Below are 24033 nucleotides of genomic sequence, written 5' to 3' on the forward strand. Positions count from 1 at the left end.
ACGAAGCCAAGGACTCTCACCCAGCCTCAGCACCAGGCTTCCATTTCTATCAGATCCTTCCAGTGATGTGGTTTCCTGAGGAACACTGGGCCAAAGGCTCCCTCCAGCTCACAGGACAGTGTTTTGTAAATGCTGACCATACCCATGCCCCTGAGCTTCCCAGAGGAACTAGAGGACAAAGGGCTAAGGAGGGGCAAGGTGGCAGCCCAGGACAGGACAGCCAATCAACAGACCCTAATCTCCATGGGAAACTCCACTTTCATGGTTTTCTTGGATGGTGCAGAACACCCTGCCCTGGCCAGCCAGATGGTCCAGCTGGCTGGGAGAGACACCACAGATGACCCTCCTGATCCAATGAGGCTCTAGGGCCTGGCCCCCTGCCATTCTCACCAATCACTGAGAGGGGAACACTGATCTGCTGGTATGGCTATCAGAAGGAACAGATGTTTCAAGGGCCCAAAAACTAGCTAACAAGGACCCTGACCGATGCCACATCTCAGACTTATGGGCCTACTCCTGCTGGACGCACTAGCTACCTAATTGGCAGTCCACATGTGGCTACACCACACATACCTTCTCAGCCCCCATGCTGGGGCACTTCCAATTGTAGAGATAATACTGCAGGTTGCCATCCCCTATGCCAAACTTGAGCTTCTCCAGGAACGTTTTATTCTCCATGAGATCCAGTGCATTGAACACGTCGAACCCTTTCTTCAGGGTGACAGGAGAAATGAGAACAGGTGAGGACACAGCAAAGCTGCCTACTTTCCTACCCACTCTGCTGTCACCTCAAAACTGTTCTAGAGGGCTGGGGTTGTGGCTGAGTGGTAGAGCACTTGCCTAGTGTGCATGAGGCACTGGGTTCAACCCCCAGCACCACATTAAAAAACAAAACAAAACAAAACAAAAAAACACAACTATATAAACAAAATAAAGGTATTGTATCCATCTACAACTAAAAATATTAAAAAACAAAAACCAAACTGTTCTAGAGCTAGGCGAATTACAGCCTGCCTGTAATGCCAGCCACTCAGGAGGCTGAGGCAGGAGGATCCCAAGTTCAAGGCCGGCCTCAGCAACTTAGTGAGGCCCTGTCTCAAAACAAAAATAAAAATAAAAAGGGCTGGGGATATGGCTGAGTGGGTTATATAGCACCCTGGGTTCAACCCCCAGTACCTCCCCACCCCTCACCTCCAAAAAAGTTCTAGAAATAGCCACAGAATAGGATTCTGTCAGAATCTCTGGCTGTTTTTTGGGTTAGATCCAAACTACAGCTAGCGCCTGGCTCTCCAGGTGTGCTTTCCAAGACAGTCTTAATGGCACCCTCAATATGGCCTCTACTCAGTTGTCCCTCTGAGTATTCACAGCATACTCAGTGTCCAGGCCACTTCTCCTGCTATGACTCCCCGAAAACACTCCAGTAATTTCCACAGTCCTCTCTGGAAACCAAGCTCAGAGCCCTTTACTCTGGGAAGCTGGCTTCTATCAGCTTCCTTACTCTCTGGCTATCGGACTCTCAGGCTCAGGTACACACAGTGATGGTATGATACCTCAGTGCTCCTTTAAGCTGGTGAGGAATCACTTCCCCAATTTCACTGATTGGAAGCTCTCTTGGTGTAGGGGCTGGGCTCAGTGCAGGAGGGCACTGGTACCACAAGACTGAGAGCCAATGACTACCTATTACCCAAGCTCGCCAATCAGCTGTTCCAATCACCTGCTCAGGAGGAGCCCATTCTGCCCTTCCCACACTGGAAAAGCTGGAAGAATCCCACTCTCCCAGAGCAGGCTGGCAATGAGGGTCTTTGTTGGCACCAGTTACAAAAATGAAACTCATAGGAGTTCAGTGCCCCCATTTCAGACACATCTGATTCCCTCCTAATTTTGAATTTTGATCTTGAAAACTGCTTGTACCCACTTAAGAGGAAGGTGAAGGGGCTCAAAGCCTCCCAACCCAGATGCAGCAAGCTCCAGGGAGCTATGCTCACCACTGTTTCACTGCCCTCCCCCCAGGATCTCCCAAGACCCTCTGGTCTATTCCTCACCATTTTGGCTAGAACAAGGGCATCACTCATGAGGTCTAGAAGAGGGGTCTGGGTGTGGACGTTGTAGAAGGAATATGCAGCTTTTAGACTCTTGTGGGTTGGATGGTTCATGATGGTGGAGGGAAGCGTATAAAAACTCAGGAAATCTGTTACCTCACCATTTGCATTCTGAAGGGAAGACAATAAAAAGAGGCAGTGTCATACATGCACAGTGACACCGTGGCCCAGAAACAATACATTCTCCATTACACGCACACTACCTTCAGGCAGCCCTGCCCCTCTAGCTGAATGAGTGAAAAATGGAACAGGATATGCACGAGAGGAAGCATTTGGCTGAGGGATCGTGAGGACAGAACCAGGCTGGACTGTGGGCTGAACTACTGGCTCTCCTTGCCTGTTGGGCATCATCAGGGATCTCTTCTTGTGGCCTACATCCCCGAGACTGCACTACTTTAAGCAGGACAAGCAAGGAATCAGAGGCTCTTCTAACTGACCGAGAGGGGCTTGGTGCGCTATTCTGTCATCAGGGTGGATGTGGTTGTAGGCACAACAACCTACAATTCCCTGTATTTCAAGGGAACCAAACATGGAAGGTTCAAGAAGCCTCAGGTGCCAAAACTTGGGCCCTGGGAACCTACCTGGCTGCTTCAAGGGACTGCCTCTCTAGGAACCGCTTCCAACTCACCTCCACCACGAAAGTGTCAATGATATTCTCCTGGGGGTAGAACCAGTGCTCCACCTCCTCCTGACTCATGACTGGCGTGAGGTGAAACTGCTTCAAGTACCTTGTGAGGAGCTGGTGCACTACTGGAATGTCCTTTTTTTCCATTGGTCGCAGCCCAGCTGTCTTGGGAGTCTGGAAGGAAGATGAAGAGATGGTATCAGATGTGTCTGTCTCCCTGACTCTGTCTACCCAGCCCCTCAAAAGAGACTCCTTGGTCATTCTCAGCAACTCCCCTTACATCCTGGGCCTTTCTACTCAGGTCCAAGTCCTGCCCTTTTAGGATCTTCTGGCCCTTTCCCATCTTATCCTGGCTGCCATCCAGGCTGAGGCTGTTGCATCAGTATGTCATCCACATGGCCCCAGGCTGTCCTCCTACTATGACAAACTTCCCATAAAGTCTTCCACCTTCCAGGCCAGCTGGCCCCTCTGGCTAGACCTTCCGTCCATCTAGCCCAGCAGTTCTCAAAGCAGGCAATGTTGCCCCCAATATCTGGTGACATTTCTGGTTGTCATGACTGAGATGTTACTGACATCTAGGGACTAGAAGTCAGAGATGCCATTAAATATCCTACACTGCACAAAGCAATCCTCATGACAAGGAACTACGCAGCCCAAAATGTCCATAATTGACATGATTGAGAGAAACTCTGTTGGCTCCCTGGATGTGCTGGGGGCTGGCTCTTCCATTATCTCCCCTAGAACAAGACAGTACTGCTCCAGGGCCTCGACAAAGCCTTCCTCTGAGCATCCATGCCTCCTCACACTGAACCACAGCTGCCATCTTCCTACTACCCTCACTGTCCCTCTTCTATAGACACAAAGCACATCACCTACAGACCCTAGGGCCCAGCCTGGTCTGGTCACTCAGAGGCCATAGCATCAGCAGTATATAAGCAGGACACTGCTGCAAGATGAACTCAGAAGAAAAAATACCCAACTCCAGGGTTTTCAACTCAAACTATTATTCCACCCTATAGATGCTTTTTCTTTAATTTTTTTTTATACTTTAAAAAATTTTTTAAATTTTTTGATACTGGAGATTAAACCCAGAGGTGCTTTACCACTGAGCTACATCCCCAGCCCTTTATATTTTTATTTTTAAAGAGGGTCTCATTAAGTTGTTTAAGGCCTTGCTAAGCTGCTGGCCTCAAACTTGCAATACTCCTGCCTTAGCCTCCTGAGTCACTGGGATTACAGGCGTGTACCACCACACCCAACTGTACAGATGCTTTTTTTTGAAAAATGCTTCAGTGGAAGGAAACCACATGATCCTATGGAGCAAATATTGGTGCTGACAGACCATCCCCAGAGGATGTGGTCTAGCCAAAGTGAAAACTGGTGGAATTATGGTTGATATGCCTATTGCTGTGTGGCACAATTGCTTCCCAGGACAGGAGTTGCTTTTAAAAGTTCAGTTCTGGGCCTCTGCTCTCCAAAACTGCTTGTAGCCCTGATCTCTCTAGGGAACACTTAGCGACCTTATTCTACATGGCAGCTCCCACAGTGACACCTCACTGAGCCGAAATCACAGCCACACTAGGTTCTTGCAGTGAAGTGGGGAGATCCAGACATTCTCCTGGCTACTCTCTGCCTGCCAGGAACACGGGGCACACCGGCCATAATGGGGGGAGAAGACACCTACTATGGCCCTCAAATCTGTTTTTGGCAGTGTCTAACTACACCACAGTGGTCTCTCAAGAGGGGACACTAATGACCCCAATCCAGTGGTGGACTAATCCCATGAAAGGATGATCAATACTATTTGGTGGCTGATGAATTCAGGTGGGCAGCACTCTGAGAAACAGGCACTCAATAATTTTTGAAGACTAACAGCAGATTGGAAGCATTCTGAGGAAAGAGAAGGGGTTTCAAGAATTCAGGATCCTGAAGCCAGGCACAACTGGAGGGCAGAAACATTTGTTTCTTTGGGAAACCAGGTCTATTCAGACCCAGGATAGAAAACTCACTTGCAATAGGCTGCCCAGTCCTTCAGTGGCAAATATGGGCGGGGGTGTTGGAATTAAAAATCCTGGGTTTCCCTCAAGCTTAGATCACCCCTCCTTTACTTGATTTGGCAGAGGGAAGGACACTCAAGAGCTGGGGTCTGGAATGTGTGCAATGAATATGAAGGATCGGTAAGTAGACTGATCAATTTATGCTTCATTTAGGCTAAAATTATACAGGACAGATGTTCTCTAAGCCTATCAGCACATGGCACAGAAGCCAATCCAGGCACAGACTCAGGAGGACTGAGAAAATCAAACTAAAATAAAACTTTGCTAAAGCTGGGCATAGAGGCACATGCCTGTAAGTCCGGCTACTCAGAAGGCAGAAGCAGGAAAATCACAAGTTCAAGGCCAGCCTGGGCAACTTAGTGGGCCCTAAGCAACTTAGTGAGACTGTATCTCAAAATAAAAAATAAAAAGACCTGTGGATGTGCCTTAGTGGTAAAGCACCCCTGTGTTCAATCCCCAGCAGCAAAAACAAAAACCAAAAAAATAAACCCCAGAAATAATGGAAATCTGAAGACTATAGGCTGGCTCACTTTTATGATAAGAAGAGCCATCCCGCTGCCCCCCAGCTCAGCTCCTTTCCTGCCAAGGCCAGGCTCTCCTGCCCCTGCCCACCCCAGGGTACCACTGGCCTCTGGCAGTCGGTAGAGCTTCATGGTGCGCTGCATGGTCATATTTCTGCTCAGGTGGGAAAACTTCACTTCAATCAGCTTCCGTGGGTTTAGGGACCGATGCCAGTACCTGTGGGGACACAAATGTCCTGTCCTCAGGGGATTCTGGCCAGTGCAATTAGAACTGTAGCAGGGTGACCTCCAGATGGCCAGCAGGTGGCGTGAGAGACAAGTCAGACAGCTAGTGGGCTGGGCTAGCACAGGTTCCAGCCTCTCCAAGAGGATGCAGAACGGCCATAGCTCCTCCTAGCTTTTCTTTCTCCCTATTTTTCTTTCTCAATTTCAAAAGTCATTCCTTTGTAACAGCAGTTGTCTGGGGAGAGCAATCCTCATTCCTGGAATCAAGTCAATGGAAAAGATTCATAGTCATGCCCAGAAAACTGGCACATGCTTGCCTTTTTCCTTTTTCCTCATCTACCTTTATCTGGTATTTTCACTTCTCTAGCTCTTTAGGCAGACATTGTTAACTTCAAAGAAGTTTCTATGGCGGAGTTCTCCTTGGATCACAAGGTATCAGACAAGCTCTCTTTGGCTAACACAATACTCAAAACAAAACTGAGCCAACTAATAAAGAATTTTTAGGACATTTTCCTTAAAAATCCAGGTTTGGCCATTTCCTTAAAAACAAAAAGAAAGCTGGGCATGGGGGCACACACCTGTAATCCCAGCGACTCAAGAGGCTGAGGCAAAGGGATCACAAGTTCAAAGTTAGCCTCAGAAATTTAGCAAGGCCCTATCTTAAAATAAAGAAAGAAAAAGGGCTGGTGATGTAGCTCAGCGGTTAAGTGTCCCTAGGTTCAACTCTTGGTACAAAACAAAACAAAAACAAAAATATGGCGAGGTATAGGGGGACACACCTATAATTCCAGAGACCTGGAAGGCCGAGGCAGGAAGATTCCAAGCTCAAGGCCAGCCTCAAGAACTTAGCAAGACCTCTCTCAAAATAAAAGGTAAAAAGCGCTGAGGTACATAGCTCAATGGTAGAGCACACCTGGGCTCAATCCTAGTACTGCAAAACAAAAACTCCCAGCAGACTGACTCCCCTCATCTCTAAATGCAGTAACCAGCAGGAGCTGAACAGCTAACTCTTCATTCCAGTCTGCTATCGCTATACCTCCCCTCTCACTCCTCTGTATTCCCCAACCCCCATCACATCAGACACTAGGGCCCTAAGACACTCCTGGAACACACAAGGAGCAGAAATGAATCTGACAAAGCTCAACTAGAGCTGGGGCACCCACATTTCTAGGATCTTGCAAGAAGAGAATTTTACCTGCAGGTGCCAACAGGCTTTGGCAACACTACCCCGGCAGTATAAACAGCTTGGAAAATGCCTTCCAGGTGAACCCGCCGGGTTATCTCTCGGATCAGGACTGGAGCCACCCTCTTGGAGCGCAGCTTCTTGTGAACACACAGGAAGTTGATCTCCACCATCTTCTTCTCTCTGAAGGAGGAGGGGAGGTGTAGGTAGCAAAGCTTTTAATGGGGAAAGTCATGGCAACTCTTTCAAGCATGTGGAACCACACCTGAAGGGGGCTTCAGCACAGGTGTGTATTCTGCGGCCTCCCTCACTTGGTTAGTACTGGGGTCCCTCCCGCAACTCCATCAGTTTCTATATAAACTCCACTTCCAAAGGAAAGTGGGAGCCAAGCAAACACCCTATCAGAAGACATCACCAGCATCTCCCTTGGAATCCCCAAAAGCAGCCTGGAAAATTCCACCTGTACCACACAGGTAAGCAGCACAGGGAACCCCTCAGAGAAGTCAAGACTATTCTAGGACCTTAAGGGTTCTGATTCCCACAAGAATCCTCCAAGTCGGTGAGCCAGAAGACTGGTTGTGATAGTGCCAAAAAAAGTAAAGTTGGAAGGCTCCAAAGACCACCTCAATGTGGGTCATGCTGGCTTTGGTTTACTTCTGAAGCAGTTCAGGTAAATCCCCATGTTGACTGCTGGAGTGCAGGAGCAGGTGGGCCCTTTCCAGCCCAAATCATAGATAAGGGAACCAGCCACAACTCAGAGCAAAACACATGGTTCCTATAATGAATTTCCATACCTGGTATCTAGGTTCTCCCCTTCATGGGAGAACTGTAGCTTTCTCTTCCTCCTACTCAGACCAAGATGGTAGGGGTGGGGTCAGGTAGGGATGGGTTCTGGTGCTTACGTGTCATAGATGTGGATGTTTGCTGGGATGGCGCTAATGAACCCAACCAGTTTCCGACTTGAGACCACTCGAACCCCGCAGTGCCACTGGGGGAGCCAGCCAGGTGGCCGCAGAGCCCTGGAAAAGAGAGAAGAACTAGGGCTGTGGTGCTACCTGTGGCAAGCAGGATAGCTATTTGGACTCCACAGCATGTTTGGTTCTACCCTGGTGCTACTTTCTCCCTAGAGTTGAGTAGCTGAATTCTTTTTAGGGTCAAGCTTTCCAGGACACAAACGGAATCAAGCCATAGCCACTTCTCACTCTCAAACCACTTGGCCTTACTCATCCAATCCAAGGCTGTCATACTGAGGATTTCATGCCTGATTTGTGTTCATTATAACAGCCTGAATCAGAGGACTGGCCTCTTCAGTTTAGAGGGCAGTGAGTGTCATGGTTGGGAGCTGACTGTGGTACCCCTAGAGCTCTCTCTTTCCCTCTGGGCTCTGCTCCTCTTTTGTCTTGTTCATTTTTCCTTTGTCTCCTCTTGTAGGCAATCTCTCTCTAGTTCAGCCTCGTGCATTTATCTTCCTGGATATTGAACATGGTCAGCCAGGTAGACAGCTCAGCCAGGCAAAGCCATTTTTATACAATTGAGCATGCTCAGAAACTGGATAGAAAATGACCATCCTTTAAAAAAAAAAAAAAAATCTTAGTAGGTCTCATCCACCCTTCTCTTCTTGCCTAAAGTAATCATTCAGCAGATTATCTTTTATTCTACAAAAATCTACCTCACCCAGTCAATCTTTTTTTTTTTTTTAGTTGTAGATGGACACAATATCTTTATTTTTATTTTTATGTGGTGCTGAGGATTGAACCCAATGCCTCACACCTGTGAGGTAGGTAAGCCTTGACCACTGAGCTACAACCCCAGCCTTCAATCTTAAATTAGGTTTCAATTCTAAGCTCCATTGAAAGCAAGTCTCCTTTGAAATCAGGAACTTAAGAAAAACACAGTAATTTGCCACTCAAAAGTTAGTTCTTGGCAGGGTGCACTGTGATTGTTCTGTTCTCTGCTTTGCCTTTGAGAACTGTAAGAGATTCTGGAACAGAGACCAGACCTTCACTAGACACCAAACATGTTGATGCCTTGATCTTGGACTTCTCGGCCTCTAGAGCCACAAGAAATATTACTATTGCTTAAAATTAAAAAAGAAAAAAAAAAATCATAAGAAAGCCCTTACAACTCACCACAAAAGAAACTCTGGGGAATAATCAAATCGGAACATGTTGTCATCATCTTCCACATAGTTCTCATTCAGCAGAGTATATAGTTCTTTCAGCTGTAGAGAAATAAGGAGCTCACTGCAAGGTATGATGCCAGGTGGACAACTCCAATAGTGTGTGGCTCAAAGCTACACAGAAGGATGCATAAAACTACCGGAAACCTCTCATCTCACAAATCCTTTTCACCCCAGGCATGGCAGGGACTCTTTTGGAACAAGTTGTAAGGGGAAACTGAATCACTGAAGTGTGGAGTCATACAGTTAAGTACACAGAGTGGCAGACAAGAATGTTATCTAATCAAATGACTGTTCCATCATTCTGATCTATCAACAATGGGGAGCCATTGGTCTTTACCTTTGTGAAAATGTTATGGAGAGATGATTCTCAGGGTTGGTTAAGGAATTACTCCCAGGAAAGTTACTGCCAATTTTTTTTACCATGTATGGTGCCCAATCAAATACCTCTGACCTTTTTTTTTTTTCTGCCTTGAGCAGCTGCTGTCTCTATCTGTTGCCCCAAATTTGCTATAAAAAAATTCTGTTCATGATTGGTCACAATGGAGCTGCCTATAGTTCCAGCTGCTTGGGAGGCTAATGCAGGAGGATAGCCTGGGCTCAGGAGCTGGAGGCTATAGTGTGCTATGCTGACTGGGTGTCCACATTAGGTGTCAGCAGTGGGACTATGCCTGCGAATAGCCACTGTACCTTCAGCCTGAGCAATAGAGCAAGACCCTGTCTTTGTTTCTCTCTCTCTTTGTGTGGCACTGAGGATTAAACTTATGGGTGCCCTACCACTGAGTTATATCCCTATCCCTTTTTGAGACAGGGTTTGGTTATGTTGCCCAGGATGACCTTGCACTTGGGATCTTCCTGCCTCAGCCTCCTGAGTTGCTAAGATTATAGGTGTACACCACCACACACAGATAAAAATGTAAGACCCTGTCTTTAAAAAAAAAAAAAAGAAGAAAAATCTGTTTATATATTTTCATCATTCTCTTTACAGAGGAAACAGAATTCCTCATGTCAAAAAAGGAAGAATAAAGAAACTTTGGATTGTGCAGAGGGCAGTGAGGGGTGGGGTGGGGCTGTGGGATGGGAAGGACAGTAAAATGAGACAGACATTATTACCCTATATACATGTATGATTACACTACTGGTGTGACTGCACCATTTTCAGCTAAAGCAATAAGAAGCTATGCTCCATCTGTGTACAATGTGTCAAAATGCATTCTACTGTCACATATAATTAGAACAAATTAAAAAAATAAATAAAGTAAAATAAAGAATATAATCATACACATAATAAAAAGTAAATTAAAAAAAAAAAGAGAGAGAGAAGCTCTGGTGAAAAGGGAAGGAGAGTTCTTCAGGCAGCAGCCCCAGGTCATCAGTAAAGAGACAGACAAGAATAAGACAATGAAATGAATGAACAAAAAACAAAGAGAGAGAAAGAAAAAGGACATTGGGGAACCATAGAGGGTAACTTTCAACTTGTGAGAAATGCTAAGTGTTATTTATGTGGAGTCTTAGGTAGGCCCTAGGAAACAAGAGATAAGGTTCTATTCAGCCCTCCTTGGCTCAGTTCCCAAGAGTCTCCAGGAAAGCCTGAATAATCACTGTCCTACCCACAGGTCCCGGGTCTACTCACCACACCACGGTCCCCCAGGTCCAAGGCATCCCAGGTGAAGCCCTGGGGCAAGGTATAGGGCTCCTGGCGGATGTTGTCTTTGTCAGGTTCCACAGGACCATGGGTGTTCACCACTTCACCTGGAAGAACAGTCATGAGCCTTGCCCTCTGCTCCTATGGGGGTGGGCTTTAGCGGAAGGTGAGGGAGGGGCTCAGCTCAAAAAGTGACCACAGCAAATTCCTCTTCTCCCTAGGAGCCCTACATCTGAAGAACATTCTGTGCTTGGCAACTGAACACACCCCTCCAGCTACCCTTGGCCTTTAATTGAAGGCCAATGAAGGGCAAAATAATTACTGGGATCTAAGGTGGCTCATTTTTGGAAATCCTTTTAAATCTCCCTTGGGTTCCTGGATGACAAACATTTATCTTTTACTAATCTGGCTTCCTGCCTCCTGGTTGGTGAAAAGAGTACTGAGTTGATTTGTAAGGCGTTGCAACAAGGCTGCCTTTGTGTCAACAGCAAAGGACTGGGCCCGTTCCTAAAGCCAGATGATAGCTTTTAGGCGCCAGGCTCAATTCTGGCCCTGCCACCCATGGCTTGCAGCACTGTGGGCCAGTTATCTGCTGTTGCCAACTCAGGCCCTCGGTGGTCAGATCCTACAAGTGCCTTTGGGCTGAATCACTGAACATGCACAGTGCTGCCAGGAAGTCAGCCTCTGACACATCTCCACCCTGGCCAGTTGTCCCTCCTCTATGGGGAGTTGGGGTGGGGGGCCTGGAGATCAAGGAGAGGGACTAGAATTAGATGAGGCTGGAGAAGAAAGCAGGGCCAGTCATGGAAGACCCATACTCCAGGGGCTGGACTTTATCCTTAGGGCCCTGAGATTTTCTTAATGGGCTTTTAAAGGGGTACCAGAGGAGGGGTGAGGTTAGGGTGACATCTTCAGATCTGCATTTTATAAAGAACACTCATTAAATGCTTGTCAACTGACAATACCAACAAAAACTACACAGTGTTTGAATGGTAAGCCTCCATCTATCTATTGATAAACCAGCTGTGTAAGCTGTGATGTTAGGTTAAGTGTATTCAGTATATTTTTGACTCATGATACCTTTAGCTTATAATAGATTTATTTGGATATAATCCATCGTTAAGTTGAGAAGCACCTGTATGTATGTTCCCTACCTCAGCAGCTGAATCTCCTAGGGTCCAGCCACATTTCTTCCCTCTTAATCTTTGGCTGGCCCTGCTCACCCCCTCTTCAAAGAATGTACTGTCAAGTCTCACAGTGTTTCTGGAGGGCAGTGGTAACATATACAAACTGATGGTCACTTTCATTTAGTGTTAGAATGTGACTTACTTTTTTTTTTTTTTGATGATACTGGGCATTGAACCCAGGGGTACTCTATCACCAAGCTTTATCCCCAGCCCTTTCAAAAACTTTTTGAGACTGAGTCTTGCTGAGCTGCCCAGGCTGGCCTCAAACTTGTGATCCTCCTGCGTTAGCCTTCCCGAATCACTGGTATGACAGGTATGTGACACTGTGCTTGCCTTCATAACAGCTTTTTAAATGACTGCTGAGGTGCTGATAAAACTTAAATATAGTATTACAGAAGCTAACCCACCACTGCTAAGTAAAATGTCACATTAAGTAAGTGTGCATCAACAAGAAAAAGAGGAGGAGGGGGGAGACTCTCCATTCTGGGACTACACATTTGCCCAGACGAATAAGACAATAGCTCACAAAACTACCCATGGGCAGACATCCCCAACTCATCATGTGCCAATACACTGCTTTTCTTTGTAGATTTATACTGGATGATGATGGACTAAAAGAATTATTATATTTCTCAGCGTGTGCTGCTGTGAAACGATAAGTTCTTTGAACAATAATTTCTATACTCCTTTTAAAAAAATGACTCAAAAAATAACCACCAAGGAATTCCAGGACTATATTGCCCTCCCTCACAAATTCAGCATGGAACACAGCTAGGACACATTCCTCACCCTCACCTGGGAAAGAAAGCACACACATACCTAATTTAGGGACAGGCTGTGTATCCCAAAACTGGTAGCTTCGCTTGCTGGCCTCCTCCATGGTTTTGGCAGGTCCTTGACCCACTGAGAACAGTTCAATGGCCTTCTGTATTTCCTGGATCCTCTCTGCTGGCAAAGAGTTCATCTGGGAAAGACACAGTTTGAGAGAGAAAAGACCTATTGTGTTAATAAGACTTCTGATTTATTATGATTCAAGAGTTAGGTGGTACAACTCAAAGAAAGGGGTGGTTCCTCTGTCCTAAATCCAGAGGTCAAAATATTGTTCAACTGGAGAAAGAGTGGCTGATGATGAACTAAGAGGTGCTGCCTACGGTGTCTCCCCTTCTAAGTCTTGAATTGTTTGATGGCAAATGTACTACATGTTCAGTGAAAAATTTTAAACAATACAAAGGTGTGTAAGACATATAAAAGGTAAAAATCCAACGATCCCATCCTTCAAATATAATTTTGAACAACAATCATCCTGAGGTAAGAAGATACTAATTCCAGACTTTTTGCATGCAAGTTCCAAACACACACATCCTTTTCAAAAACCAAATTTGAATTATATATTATTCTACAAAATGTTCTCTTAAAACTATGTCTTACAGCAGGGTAAAGCTTAATGTTAGGATGTGTGCTTAGCAGGGATAAGACCCTTGATTCAATCTCGAACATCTCTCCCCCAAAAAAGATCTTTAGATGAAGACAATAGATTAACCAAATGTTCATTCTTTCTTTCCCCCTCCTCCGTACTGGGGATTGAACTCTGGGATACTTAACCACTGAGCAACATGCCCAGCCCTTTTTATATTTTATTTAGAGATAAGGTCTCACTAAGTTGCTTAGGGCCTTGTTAAATTGCTGAGGCTGGCTTTTGACGCGTGATCCTCCAGCCTCAGCCTCCTGGGTCGCTGGGATTACAGGTGTGTACCACCATGCTTGGCACTTCCATTGGGGATTAAACCCAGGGTCGATCAACTGTACAGCCAACATCCTCAGTCCTTTATATTTTGAGACACTAAATTGCAGAGGCTGGTCCCCAATTTGTGATCCTCCACCTCAGCCTCCTGAGCAGATGGGATTACAGGCATTTAACCACTGGACCCAGCTAGGTGAACTACTTTAATATAGACTTGAACTTAAATATTCATGCAGTCACCCAAACACCCACTCCCAGAGAGATAAACATCCCTAAACTAAAGCATAGGCTTGGACTAGAGAATTCCTGAGTGAAAGACTGGGATGAGTCACTTCTCTCATGTCTGAAATGGGAAGATTCCTACTTCCCTTGTAAGGATGATGAAGGTTTGGGGTTAATTTAAATGAGGTTCATGGCAAAATCCTAGTGAACATGGTGGTCAACAATGATGTCCCGCCCCCCATGGTGGATTTTTTTTTTTTTTTTTTTAAAGAGAGAGTGAGAGAGAGGGAGAGAGAGAGAGAATTTTAATATTTATTTTTTAGTTTTTCGGCGGACACAACATCTTTGTTTGTATGTGGTGCTGAGGATCGAACCCGGGCCGCACGCATGCCAGGCGAGCGCGCTACCGCTTGAGCCACATCCCCAGCCCCCGTGGATTTTTTTTTTAATATACTTTTTTTAGTTGTCATGGACTTTAATTTATTTATTTATATGTGATACTGAGAATCAAACCCAGTGCCTCACACATTCTAGGCAAGTGCTCCACCACTAAGCTACAATCCATCCCTCCACAGTGGGTTTGACATTAGAAATAGTCAAAAATTACTAGAAGCCATGTCTTCTTAAGATGAAAGATTCAAGTTGAAGCATAATATTTGAAGCATAAAGCAAAGTACAGATATACTGGAAATGAGACTGGATTTCTTCTGAGCTTGTATACTGTTTCTAAGGCAATTCTAAAAGGGCACTTGTGGATATTTCTTTCTTTCTTTTTTTTTTAAATATTTTTTAGTGTTGAAGGACCTTTATTTTATTCATTTATTTATACGCAGTGCTGAGAACTGAACCCAGTGCTTCACACATGTGAGGCAAGCACTCTACCACTGAGCTACAACCCCAGCCCATTGTCGATATTTCTTGAGTTGTCCCCCCAGACCTACTTTTGAAGAATACATTTACCTGAAATAAAAGGGTTTCTTTGTTAATACTGTTTAAAACTATCCTTTCCCATCTCTCTGAGTTTCATGCCAGTGTGTCAGTCTTAGGTTTTATACTCTAGGCCACTGTTTTCAACAGTGAAGCTCAGAAAAAACTCTGCAGGACTCCTGGTTTATAAGACAATGACTACCTGTGAGAAGGCTTGCAAATAAATAAAAGTCTGCCTTAAGAAAAGGGCTTTTATTCTTACAGTGGTGGAGACCTAAGACAGAAAGGGCTAAACACCACTGCTCTAGGCAACAGGCCCATCACAGAGTCATTATTCCACAGTACCTGGGTCAGCACACTTGGAGTATGCACCTGTTAAGTTCTGATGGGCACCACATTTAGAAGTCAGTGTCTAACCTGCTCTGTGTTTTAAGAAACTGAGAACCGTTTCATCACCTAGGTGTAGGGCAGCAGAGGACAGCACTGGGATCCAATTCTTGCTTCTTAAAGTAATACAGGTAGAGACTGTCAGTAAGTTGTTCCTCTACATTTACCTCAAAACACTCTCATCTGAAAAATGGCCTGTCACAAGAAAACAGAGTCTCCTTGTTACCTTCACAGGCTGATCCTGGGTTGAATCTGTCTCACTGCCTTTTTCTTTCTTCTTCTTTTGTTTCTTTTTCTTCTTTTTGGCTCCAGTGTCATTGGCTGGACTCAAACCACTACGAGACAAAGTAAACACTGATGCAGGGTTTTAAAAAAAATTATCATCTGTTTTGAGCTACACTGACAAAGGGCTTTCTGTGGAACAGACCTTCCTTAATCAAGCCTGTTGGCTTCAAAAGCAGCCTGGAGAATCCAGCTCCCAGAAGGGGCATTTGGAGGACACTGGCAAGCACAGCTCTCCTTCCCACTCCCAATCCTCAGCCTCCCAGGGAGGAGGCACTGTGTGAGGCATGCCCTATTTGTTTCAAAGGCCATTTTCCATTTTGCTTTTATTTTATGTGTTTACTTTCCTTAGATTGCCAGGCTGATGGTACCAAAGGCAAATAATAATTGTCAATGGAGTATTCACACTACTACAGCTTCCTTGGGGTCCTGAATTTAAAAGGAAGACTGAAAAAAGGCAGTCGAAGTCTTTTTGGAATTCTTCGCTTTTCTTCCCCAAATGCATTAAGCTTCTCCAACTGGACCTAAAGCACAAGGCAGCATGGAAAAGAGAGAAAGGGATGAGGAAAAAAGGCAGTTTAACATTGTAGCAATCTGTGTCCAAAATAGTCAGGAGAAATGCCTAAATCAGGCCTGCAGGCTTGAGGACAGAATCTAATGGCTTACAGAGTGACAATTGACAAACCCTGGCATTAGGAATCTTAAGAAAATTAAGCAATAGCAGCAATACCCAGCTTCTCCTTCCATGGAGAGATCACATCCAACGTGTATGTTTATGAATGTGGTAAAGGGGATGCCCTTATGCTACTTTCCCTCAGCAAGATGCAGCAAGAACATTTTTTAGCCACATTCAAAAGTGAAAATTAGGGCAGGGAATATACCTCAGTGAATATCTATACATTCATGATAATCAACTGTCAAAGAATTTAAACATTATAAAATACATTTTCCATTAACATTAAGGTAAATACCATTTATAATTCAGGATGACTTCAGAGTCTCAAAAAAATGCCTTAGTGTTATTTGAAAATTAATGTCAACTAATAGTAAGTGCTACTGCATGTGTGTGTGTAAGGATCACGGGCTGCACTCTTGTTCTGTTTTATAGAGAAGGAAATCTGTAACCATGCCCTGCCACTTCCTTTTTGTTTGTTGTGCTGGGGATTGAACCCAGGGCTTGGCACATGAGAGGCAAGGGCTCTACCAGCCCTTGCCATCTGCTTTTGTAGAATGTCTTTAAAATTATCTCTTCCTTTTCTTGGCATATAGAATTTAGAGTGATGAGAAAAGATTGTGAAGTCAGGAACAGTAAAGACCGGAGGTTCACTTGGTCCAAGAGTAAGGTCATAAAGTCCAGGCGTAAGTGCACCTGATAAGTAGTAAGTGCACCTGATGAGTATTCTATTAATGAGACACAGAAGAAAGACCCAGAACATTCAGAGAAGGAATAAGGTGAATCCTTAAAACCAGATGCTCAGCAAAACCCCTAAGCCCAGGGCAAAGAACGGGAACCATCGTCATTCACAGCCTGAAATTACTTTTTCCTCTTAATTACTCAAATTTTTTTTTTAGTCACACACAGGACCAATTGTGGCCTATCACAACTATGTGGTCTTCTTATACCAGAGATATTCTCACTTCAGTCCCAGGACTAAGTGGACTATATTATATGGTTTAAAAGCCAGTTGATGGCCAGGCATGATGGCTCATACCAATAATCCCCCCGCTACTTGGGAGGATGAGGCAGGAGGTTTACAAGTTTTAGGCCAGCCACAGCATCTTATGGTACACCCTGTCTCAAAAATAAAAAGGGCTAGTGACTGGTATGGTGGCAAAAACCTGTAATTACAGCACTTTGGGAAGCTGGGGCAAAAGGATTGCCAAGTTCAAAGCCAGCCTAGGTTAACTTATGGGGATTGAACCTAGGACCTTGTACCCTTTCCCATAAGACCCTACCCTCACCCCAAATTGCTGGGAATGTAGCTCAGTTGTAGAGTGCCCCTAGGTTCAATCCTTAGTACTTCAAAAAAAAAAAAAAAAGTGTGTGGCGGGGGTGTCAGGTAGAAAAGAAAAGAAGGCAGGAATACAGCTCAGTGGCAGACTGCTGGCCTACCATGCACAAAGTCCTACCTTCCATCCAAGAACACACACACATACACACATACACACCATTGATGTTAGGAGACAGTGAAATATCCCACCACTGTTAGATACAACTTACTAGTCTTTATATCAGTTTATGGAATGAATTATTTGCACATGAATTTGCACATAAATCACCCTAACAACCATTTTTAAATTCTATGGTAAAGAAGTGCTGCATATTAACCAATCAGATATTTATTAAACAAGATTTTACATGAGGGAAATAGAAGATATGAGTTCTTCCCAATTTCAGAAGTCTTTACAAATGCAGAAAATCACTTTTAAAATCACTTTTTCATGCCTTTGTTCTTGGTTATTCATTGGATATACTTCTGTGCAGTGGTCATGTCATGGACCTCATTTTTTAAAAAATATTTTTTAGTTGTAGATGGACACAATATCTTTATTTATTTTTATGTGGTGCTGAGGATGCAACCCAGTGTTCACACTTGCGAGGCAAGCACTCTACCACTGAGCTACAGCCCCAACCCCATGGATCCCATCTTTATGCAAGGATCCTGGGGTGCACTTTTGTTTTGTTTCATGCATCACCAGTACTACTGCCTGGCAAACTCTTAAGACCCAAACTAAAACCCAAGCTAATTCCATTTTCCTTGCACTGGCTTAAATGTGCACATACAGTTACTGAGCAACAATCACATTTCAACTTGTTTATTAAGCATGCAGACAGTTCAACAAAGGGAAGTCTGCCTTTTTAAATGAGTCATCTTCATTGAGAGACCAGGTATTGAACCACAATTATGAGGTCACATAAAAAACTCACCAGTCAAGGTCCCCAACCACTATGGTTAGCTTTCAAATTATAGTCATTTTAATTATTCATAAGAAACCAAGCTCAAAGGCTTTGAAACTAGGACTTTAAGAAGCATATTAAGGCTAGGAGAGGTTGTGCATGCCTGTAATCCCAGTGGATCAGGAGGATGAGGCAGGAGGATTGCAAGTTCAAAGCCAGCCTCAGCAATAGCGAGGCACTAAGCAACTCAGTGAGACGCTCTCTCTAAATAAAATACAAAATAAGGCTGGGGATGTAACTCAGTGGCCAAATGCCCCTGGGCTCAATCCCCAGTACCATAAAAAATTTTAAAAGGATGCATCTTTTGGAAGCCAAGTTCACAGAAGAATGACCTCAATTTGGATTTGGAGAAATTCAAACCACAGGATCCCAGAGAAGCCAGCTACTCCTTCTCCAAGAATTCGGCTTTTTTTTTTTTTTTTTTAACATGGAGTGTCACTACATTGTCCAGGCTGGTCTCCAATTCCTGGGCTCAACTGATCCTCCCACCTCAGCTTCCAAAGTGCTGGAACTACAGGGTCATCAGTGTACCCAGCTTTTCATCATTTTTAAAGGGACTGGAAACCAGGTTCAGTGATACAGCCCAGTAGTCTCAGGAACTCAGGAGAGTAAGACAAGAGGACTGCAGAAAAAAGAAGAGAAATGTCTTTTTTTTTTTTGGTACCAGGGACACTTGACCACAGAGACACATTCCTGGCCCTATTTTGTATTTTATTTAGAAACAGAGTCTCACTGAATTGCTAAGCACCTTGCCATTGCTGAGGCTGGCTTTGAATTCACAATCCTCCTGTCTCATCCTCCCAAGCCACTGGGATTATAGGCTTGTGCCACTGCACAGGCAGAAATGTCACCAAGGCCTGAAGTTTTAAGTTTAAGCTTTCTGAGGACATTGCAGTTGTGGGTGGAAGAGAGCTCTGTTCCGCCTGCTCCTGCTCCTGACTCACTGCTGTTCTCTCTAGTCTGAGGAACAAGACAGGAAGTCACACCACAGCTGCAGCTTTTATTTTTTAAAAATTTTTAAATTTTTGGTACCTGGGATTGAATTCAGGGGCTCTTAACCACTGAGCCACATCCCAGCCCATTTTATTTTTTATTTCGAGTCTCCCTAAATTGCTTAGGGCCTTACTAAGTTGTTGAGACTGACTTTGAACTTGCAATCCTCCTGCCTCAGTCTCCTGAGCCACTACGCCACCACATACAGCTAGCCACAGCTTTTAAAGGTAACTCAAAAATCTACACTGGTAGATATACCAAAGAGGCGGTGTTTTAACGAATTAGAATTACCCTTACAAGCTGCAAGGTGCAGTCTCTAGAGAAGACCTATCAGAGGTGCAAAAGAAGTCTCAAGGTGAAAAGATCCATGGGCATGTGTACCAAGACTTTTGAGAATCACTAAAAGAGAAACACCTTGTGGTGAAGAGTCTAAGACACAGGATTGATTTCAGATGAGAATTCACTAGTGACTCACTAGCTTGCACAGTCCTTCTTAGATTATTAAATAGATTACAACTATAGGTACTGAGCCAAGCTGAAGTCACCACTGCAGATGCCTAAATCAACTATTTTAATAAACTGATCACCAACTGTTAAAAAAATTAAGTTCAGGGCTGCGGTTGTAGCTCAATGGTAGAGCGTTCACCTAGCATGTGAAAGCAGTAGGTTTGATCCTCAGCACTACATAAAAATAAATAAAAGTATTTTAAAACTTAAGTTCAAACACATAAGAATAAGAAATACTGTGGACACTCTTGTATAAAATCAGGGCTGGAGGAGGAGGTGGAAAATGAACCCCGGTACTTACTTCTAGAAATAGAATAAAGTGCCGGGTGTGTAGGTGGGTGGGAGGGAGGAGCAAGCGGACAGATGAACAGAAGGAGCAGAGAACTTCCAGACAACACCAAGGGTGCATAACATGGGCCTCCTCTGAATCTTAAGAGATGACAAAATCCACCCAAATGTGCATTCCTTGAAACTGAAAGCTTTTTTCATGGGGACACGTGAGCTAAGCCTCCAGGGCCCAAAGGAATCTCAGAGCCATTTGATTTAACCTGTTGTTTAAAGACAAGGAAACCAAGGTGAGGTAAACGGGTCATAACTAACCAATCAGTAAGCACCCTAGGATAAGCCATCAATTTCTAAAAGTTTGGAGCCATCACTCTTCAAATGCAAGGGTCTTGTTCACTATAAGGATTTATCCTAGAAGCTACCAAAGACAAAAGAATATTGTTTTATCACTCAAGGCCCTAGAACAAAGCTTTGACATATGAGAGGAGCAGGTATTAGAGGTGACTAGAATAGCAGGACATGTTTTATGCAGAAAGTTGTTTCTTACTCCTCCATTTCTCACTGATTTGTCTATTTTAAAATTATGATATCCTAAATAATTTAATACTTTAATAATCACACAGCTAAGGGTTCAACAATTATATGCCTGATGGATGCTTTCTGGGAATAATATAAAACTCTGGGCTAAAATAAAACTCTGAAAAGCTTTAGTCCAAAAGAGGTCAGCAAAACATCTTTAGTATTGGTTCTATAGGACAGCTGTGTTAACACTGTCAAAAAGCAGTGGAAATGTGTGCTCTTGCGAGCTGCTTGAGATTTTAAATTATCAGATTTCTTAGGATCTTATTCCTACAAAAGAAGCACCACTCTATTTCAAAAGGTGTTGATATCTTACACAGAGATGACACAGGTTTATGAGATCAAAAGAAGTCCAATAAATAAAATTCAGAACTTTTGGTTACTTATATTTTTCTTTTCTTTTTTTGTGCGGTACAGGGGATTGAACCCAGGGGTCCTCTACTGTTGAGTCACATCCCCAGCCTTTTCTATTTTTTAAGACAGGGTCTAGCTAAATTGCCCAGGTGGGCCTTGAACTTTCAATTCTCTTGCCTCAATCTCCAGAATAGCTGGGATTACAGGCATACACCACCATAACCAGATGCTTACTTATTTTCTATCTCTAATGGATACAAGTTAATCAGGCGCCATGATTTGGGAGACTCAGAAAGGGGATTGCAAGTTCAAGGCCAGCTTCAGTAACTTAATGAGACCCTGTCTTAAAAAAATAAATAAATAAAACAGACTGGGACACTCTATGTGGTACAATACCCCTGGATTTAATCCCTAGCATCAAAATAAATAATTAAATAACATAATTTAAAAGTCTAAATTTCCAGGGCTGAGGCTGTAGCTCAGTGGAAAAGCACTTGCCTCACATGCGTGAGGCACTGAGTTCAATCCTCAGCACCACATAAAAATAAATAAAGATACTGTGTGTTCATCTACAACTAAAAAATATACATAAAAATATTTTTAAAAAGATCTAAATTTCCAGAGAAACTTGCTAAAATAAATTTTAACCTCTACTTCTTTTAGACATCAAAAGATCCAATTGCAAATCAGTATAATATATTAACCAGCAATCCTATTAGTATTCAGAAAACCCAAAGAGAGGCAGATGAAGGGAGGAAACCAAATGGTATGAATCAATATCAGCTGCCTACACTCTATTGCTGTGGCTGCAGGATCACAATGTAATACCCCAAACTCTATACATTACTACCAATTAGTTATTTAGATTAAAAAAAAAAAAAATGCACTTGTTGGGGCTGGGGATGTGGCTCAAGCGGTAGCGTGCTCGCCTGGCATGCGTGCGTCCCAGGTTCGATCCTCAGCACCACATACAAAGATGTTGTGTCCGCCAATAACTAAAAAATAAATATTAAAAAATTCTCTCTCTCTCTCTTTAAAAAAAAATGCACTTCTGAGCCTTAAATTATGGAAAAAATAAACACACTTTAGTATTGCCACAGAGGTACCCTAGACCACCTGTAAACAGCAGCTTATGATCAGGAATTTAAAAAGACTGCTGCCGGGGACGGGGTATAGCTCAGTCAGTAGAGTGCTTGCCTCACATGTACAACCCTGGGTTCAATCCCCAGCACCACCACCCCCCAAAAAAAAGATTGCTTCCACCCTCTATTATCCCTGAAAGTTCTGAGGGTGAACTAGCCAATTCCCGTCAAGGCAATTTCACATACTAGCATGACCTCTGAAGAACATACTGGTCTATCAAGCAGAATTTAAAAGGGCCAACTATCTCTCTGATCACTTGGCTCCCTAATTTGGAAAAGCCCACAGGCTGCTGAACAGATCCAAAAGTCAACTTAGCAGAGAAAAGGAATCCAGGGAATTTAGAATGGATCCTCTAAGATGTCAGAGGGAGAGATAGACGCCTGAAGGTATAGCTCAGTGGTAGAACCCTTGCCTAGCATATGCAAAGATTCAATCCTCAGTGCCACCAAAAAAAGAAACAAAGAAAAAGAAAGGTGAGATATAAATTCCAAGCCTCACAATAAAAACTAATCATTGATCCATGCATGTAAAAGGCTCAGCAATGTCCAACACAAAGCAGTAATGGCAATAGGTAACATTTAATGGACATTTAACCATAGTGAGCTGGATGCAATGGTGCATACCTATAGTCCAGGGACTCAGAAGCTGAGGCAGGAGGATCAAGTTAGAGGCCAGCCTCAGAAACATGGCAAAACTCTGTCTCAAAGTAAAAAAATAAATAAAAAGGGCTGGGGGTATAGCTCAGTGGTAGAGCATCCCTGGGTTCCATCCCCAGTATCATACACACAAACACCAGCATAGCGAACCCTCAGCTACTCCCAGTCAGCAGCAGCACTAGAGAAATATTTGAAGCAAGTACCGACCTTGTCAAAGAAGTTTAATTTGGTTTTATTTTAGGTTCTCTTAACACAGGATGCCATACTTTGGATGTATTAAATGCAACAATCCCAAGGACACCTTTGAGGAATCAAAAAAAGAGGCTGAAAGAATAGATTTCAGATAAAAATCAAAGAGAAAGAGCTAAAGAAGCATCCTCTTAAAATTACAAAATCTCTGGACTCCATAGGGAAAGAGTTAACTGCCAACTTAGTAAAGCCAGAAAACTTTGGAGTGAGCACATTAGTTAAGCAATGTGAAAAATCAGCAAAACTAGTTTGCCACGAGCAGCAGTCTCCCTGAAATAGGCTCTCATTTACTTTTCATTTCTTCTGCTTTCCAGTCTCTTCTCTTTGAAGCAGTTCTTGATTAGTTTCTTTTTTAATTGCCACTTAATTGGGGAACAAAATTAGAACACTTATTTGATATCAGTGATGAGGTTTCTCTTTTCACTTCTGCTTTGATCTAGTTTTGAAAAAACAAAAGCTGAAGGGAGAAATGAAGAAAAAAGGACTAAAAAGATTTCTTCTTTCCAAGAGCTGGATGCAGTTATTAGTCATCAAGTAAACATGGACAGAACTACTTTTGGAGAATCTGAAGAAAAAAAGAAAAGCAAGTAAACATAGCTTTATGGAATTTATTTTCAAAAGCCCATTCTTTCTTCTTAAGTTTCTTCATGGGCAACAATATCTTATGATAAGGAAATGAAAAAAAAAAAAACTTATGAGAATCCATGTCACCCTGCCCCAGGGAGAAGAGTAGGATGGAGAAGAGACATCCCTTATCAAAGAGCTCTTGACCCTTTCCTTACCAGCATCTTAATTATTACTGATGATATTATAAAATAAATTCCAAAAGGATTCTAAAAACAAAATAGTCTAATTCTTTCTTGTTCTAAAACTTTATATTTGTTAAAATCCACTGCTCAAGGCGTGCATGGTGGTACAAGGCTGTAATCCCAGTGATTTGGGAGGCTGAGGCAGGGGAATTGCAAGTTCAAGGCCAGCCTCAGCAATTAAGTGAAGTACCCAGCAACTCAAGGAGACCCTGTCTCAAA

At 43.5% G+C, this 24033-nt stretch overlaps 1 protein-coding gene across 3 annotated transcripts in view; it reads right to left on the reverse strand.

The window, feature by feature from the left end:
• Nmt1 (N-myristoyltransferase 1) overlaps nt 1-24033 on the reverse strand; it is a 29538-nt gene that overhangs the window by 492 nt on the left and 5013 nt on the right. Inside the window, exons 2-12 of one of the 3 annotated variants that reach the window (XM_048790044.1) lie at nt 20041-20287; nt 15225-15333; nt 12541-12685; nt 10523-10641; nt 8840-8931; nt 7613-7729; nt 6723-6893; nt 5411-5519; nt 2728-2898; nt 2043-2210; nt 574-711 (exon numbers count right to left, since the gene is read on the reverse strand). In XM_048790044.1, coding sequence (XP_048646001.1) covers nt 574-711; nt 2043-2210; nt 2728-2898; nt 5411-5519; nt 6723-6893; nt 7613-7729; nt 8840-8931; nt 10523-10641; nt 12541-12685 — 1230 coding nt within the window. In that variant the 5' untranslated portion in view covers nt 15225-15333; nt 20041-20287. The remainder of the gene's footprint in view (nt 1-573; nt 712-2042; nt 2211-2727; nt 2899-5410; nt 5520-6722; nt 6894-7612; nt 7730-8839; nt 8932-10522; nt 10642-12540; nt 12686-15224; nt 15334-20040; nt 20288-24033) is intronic. The other 2 variants (XM_015495563.2, XM_048790051.1) reach the window with 2 other exon arrangements.

Source organism: Marmota marmota, unplaced genomic scaffold, assembly GCF_001458135.2.
Source record: "Marmota marmota marmota unplaced genomic scaffold, marMar, whole genome shotgun sequence".
In the NCBI taxonomy this organism is placed as follows: Eukaryota; Metazoa; Chordata; class Mammalia; order Rodentia; family Sciuridae; genus Marmota; species Marmota marmota.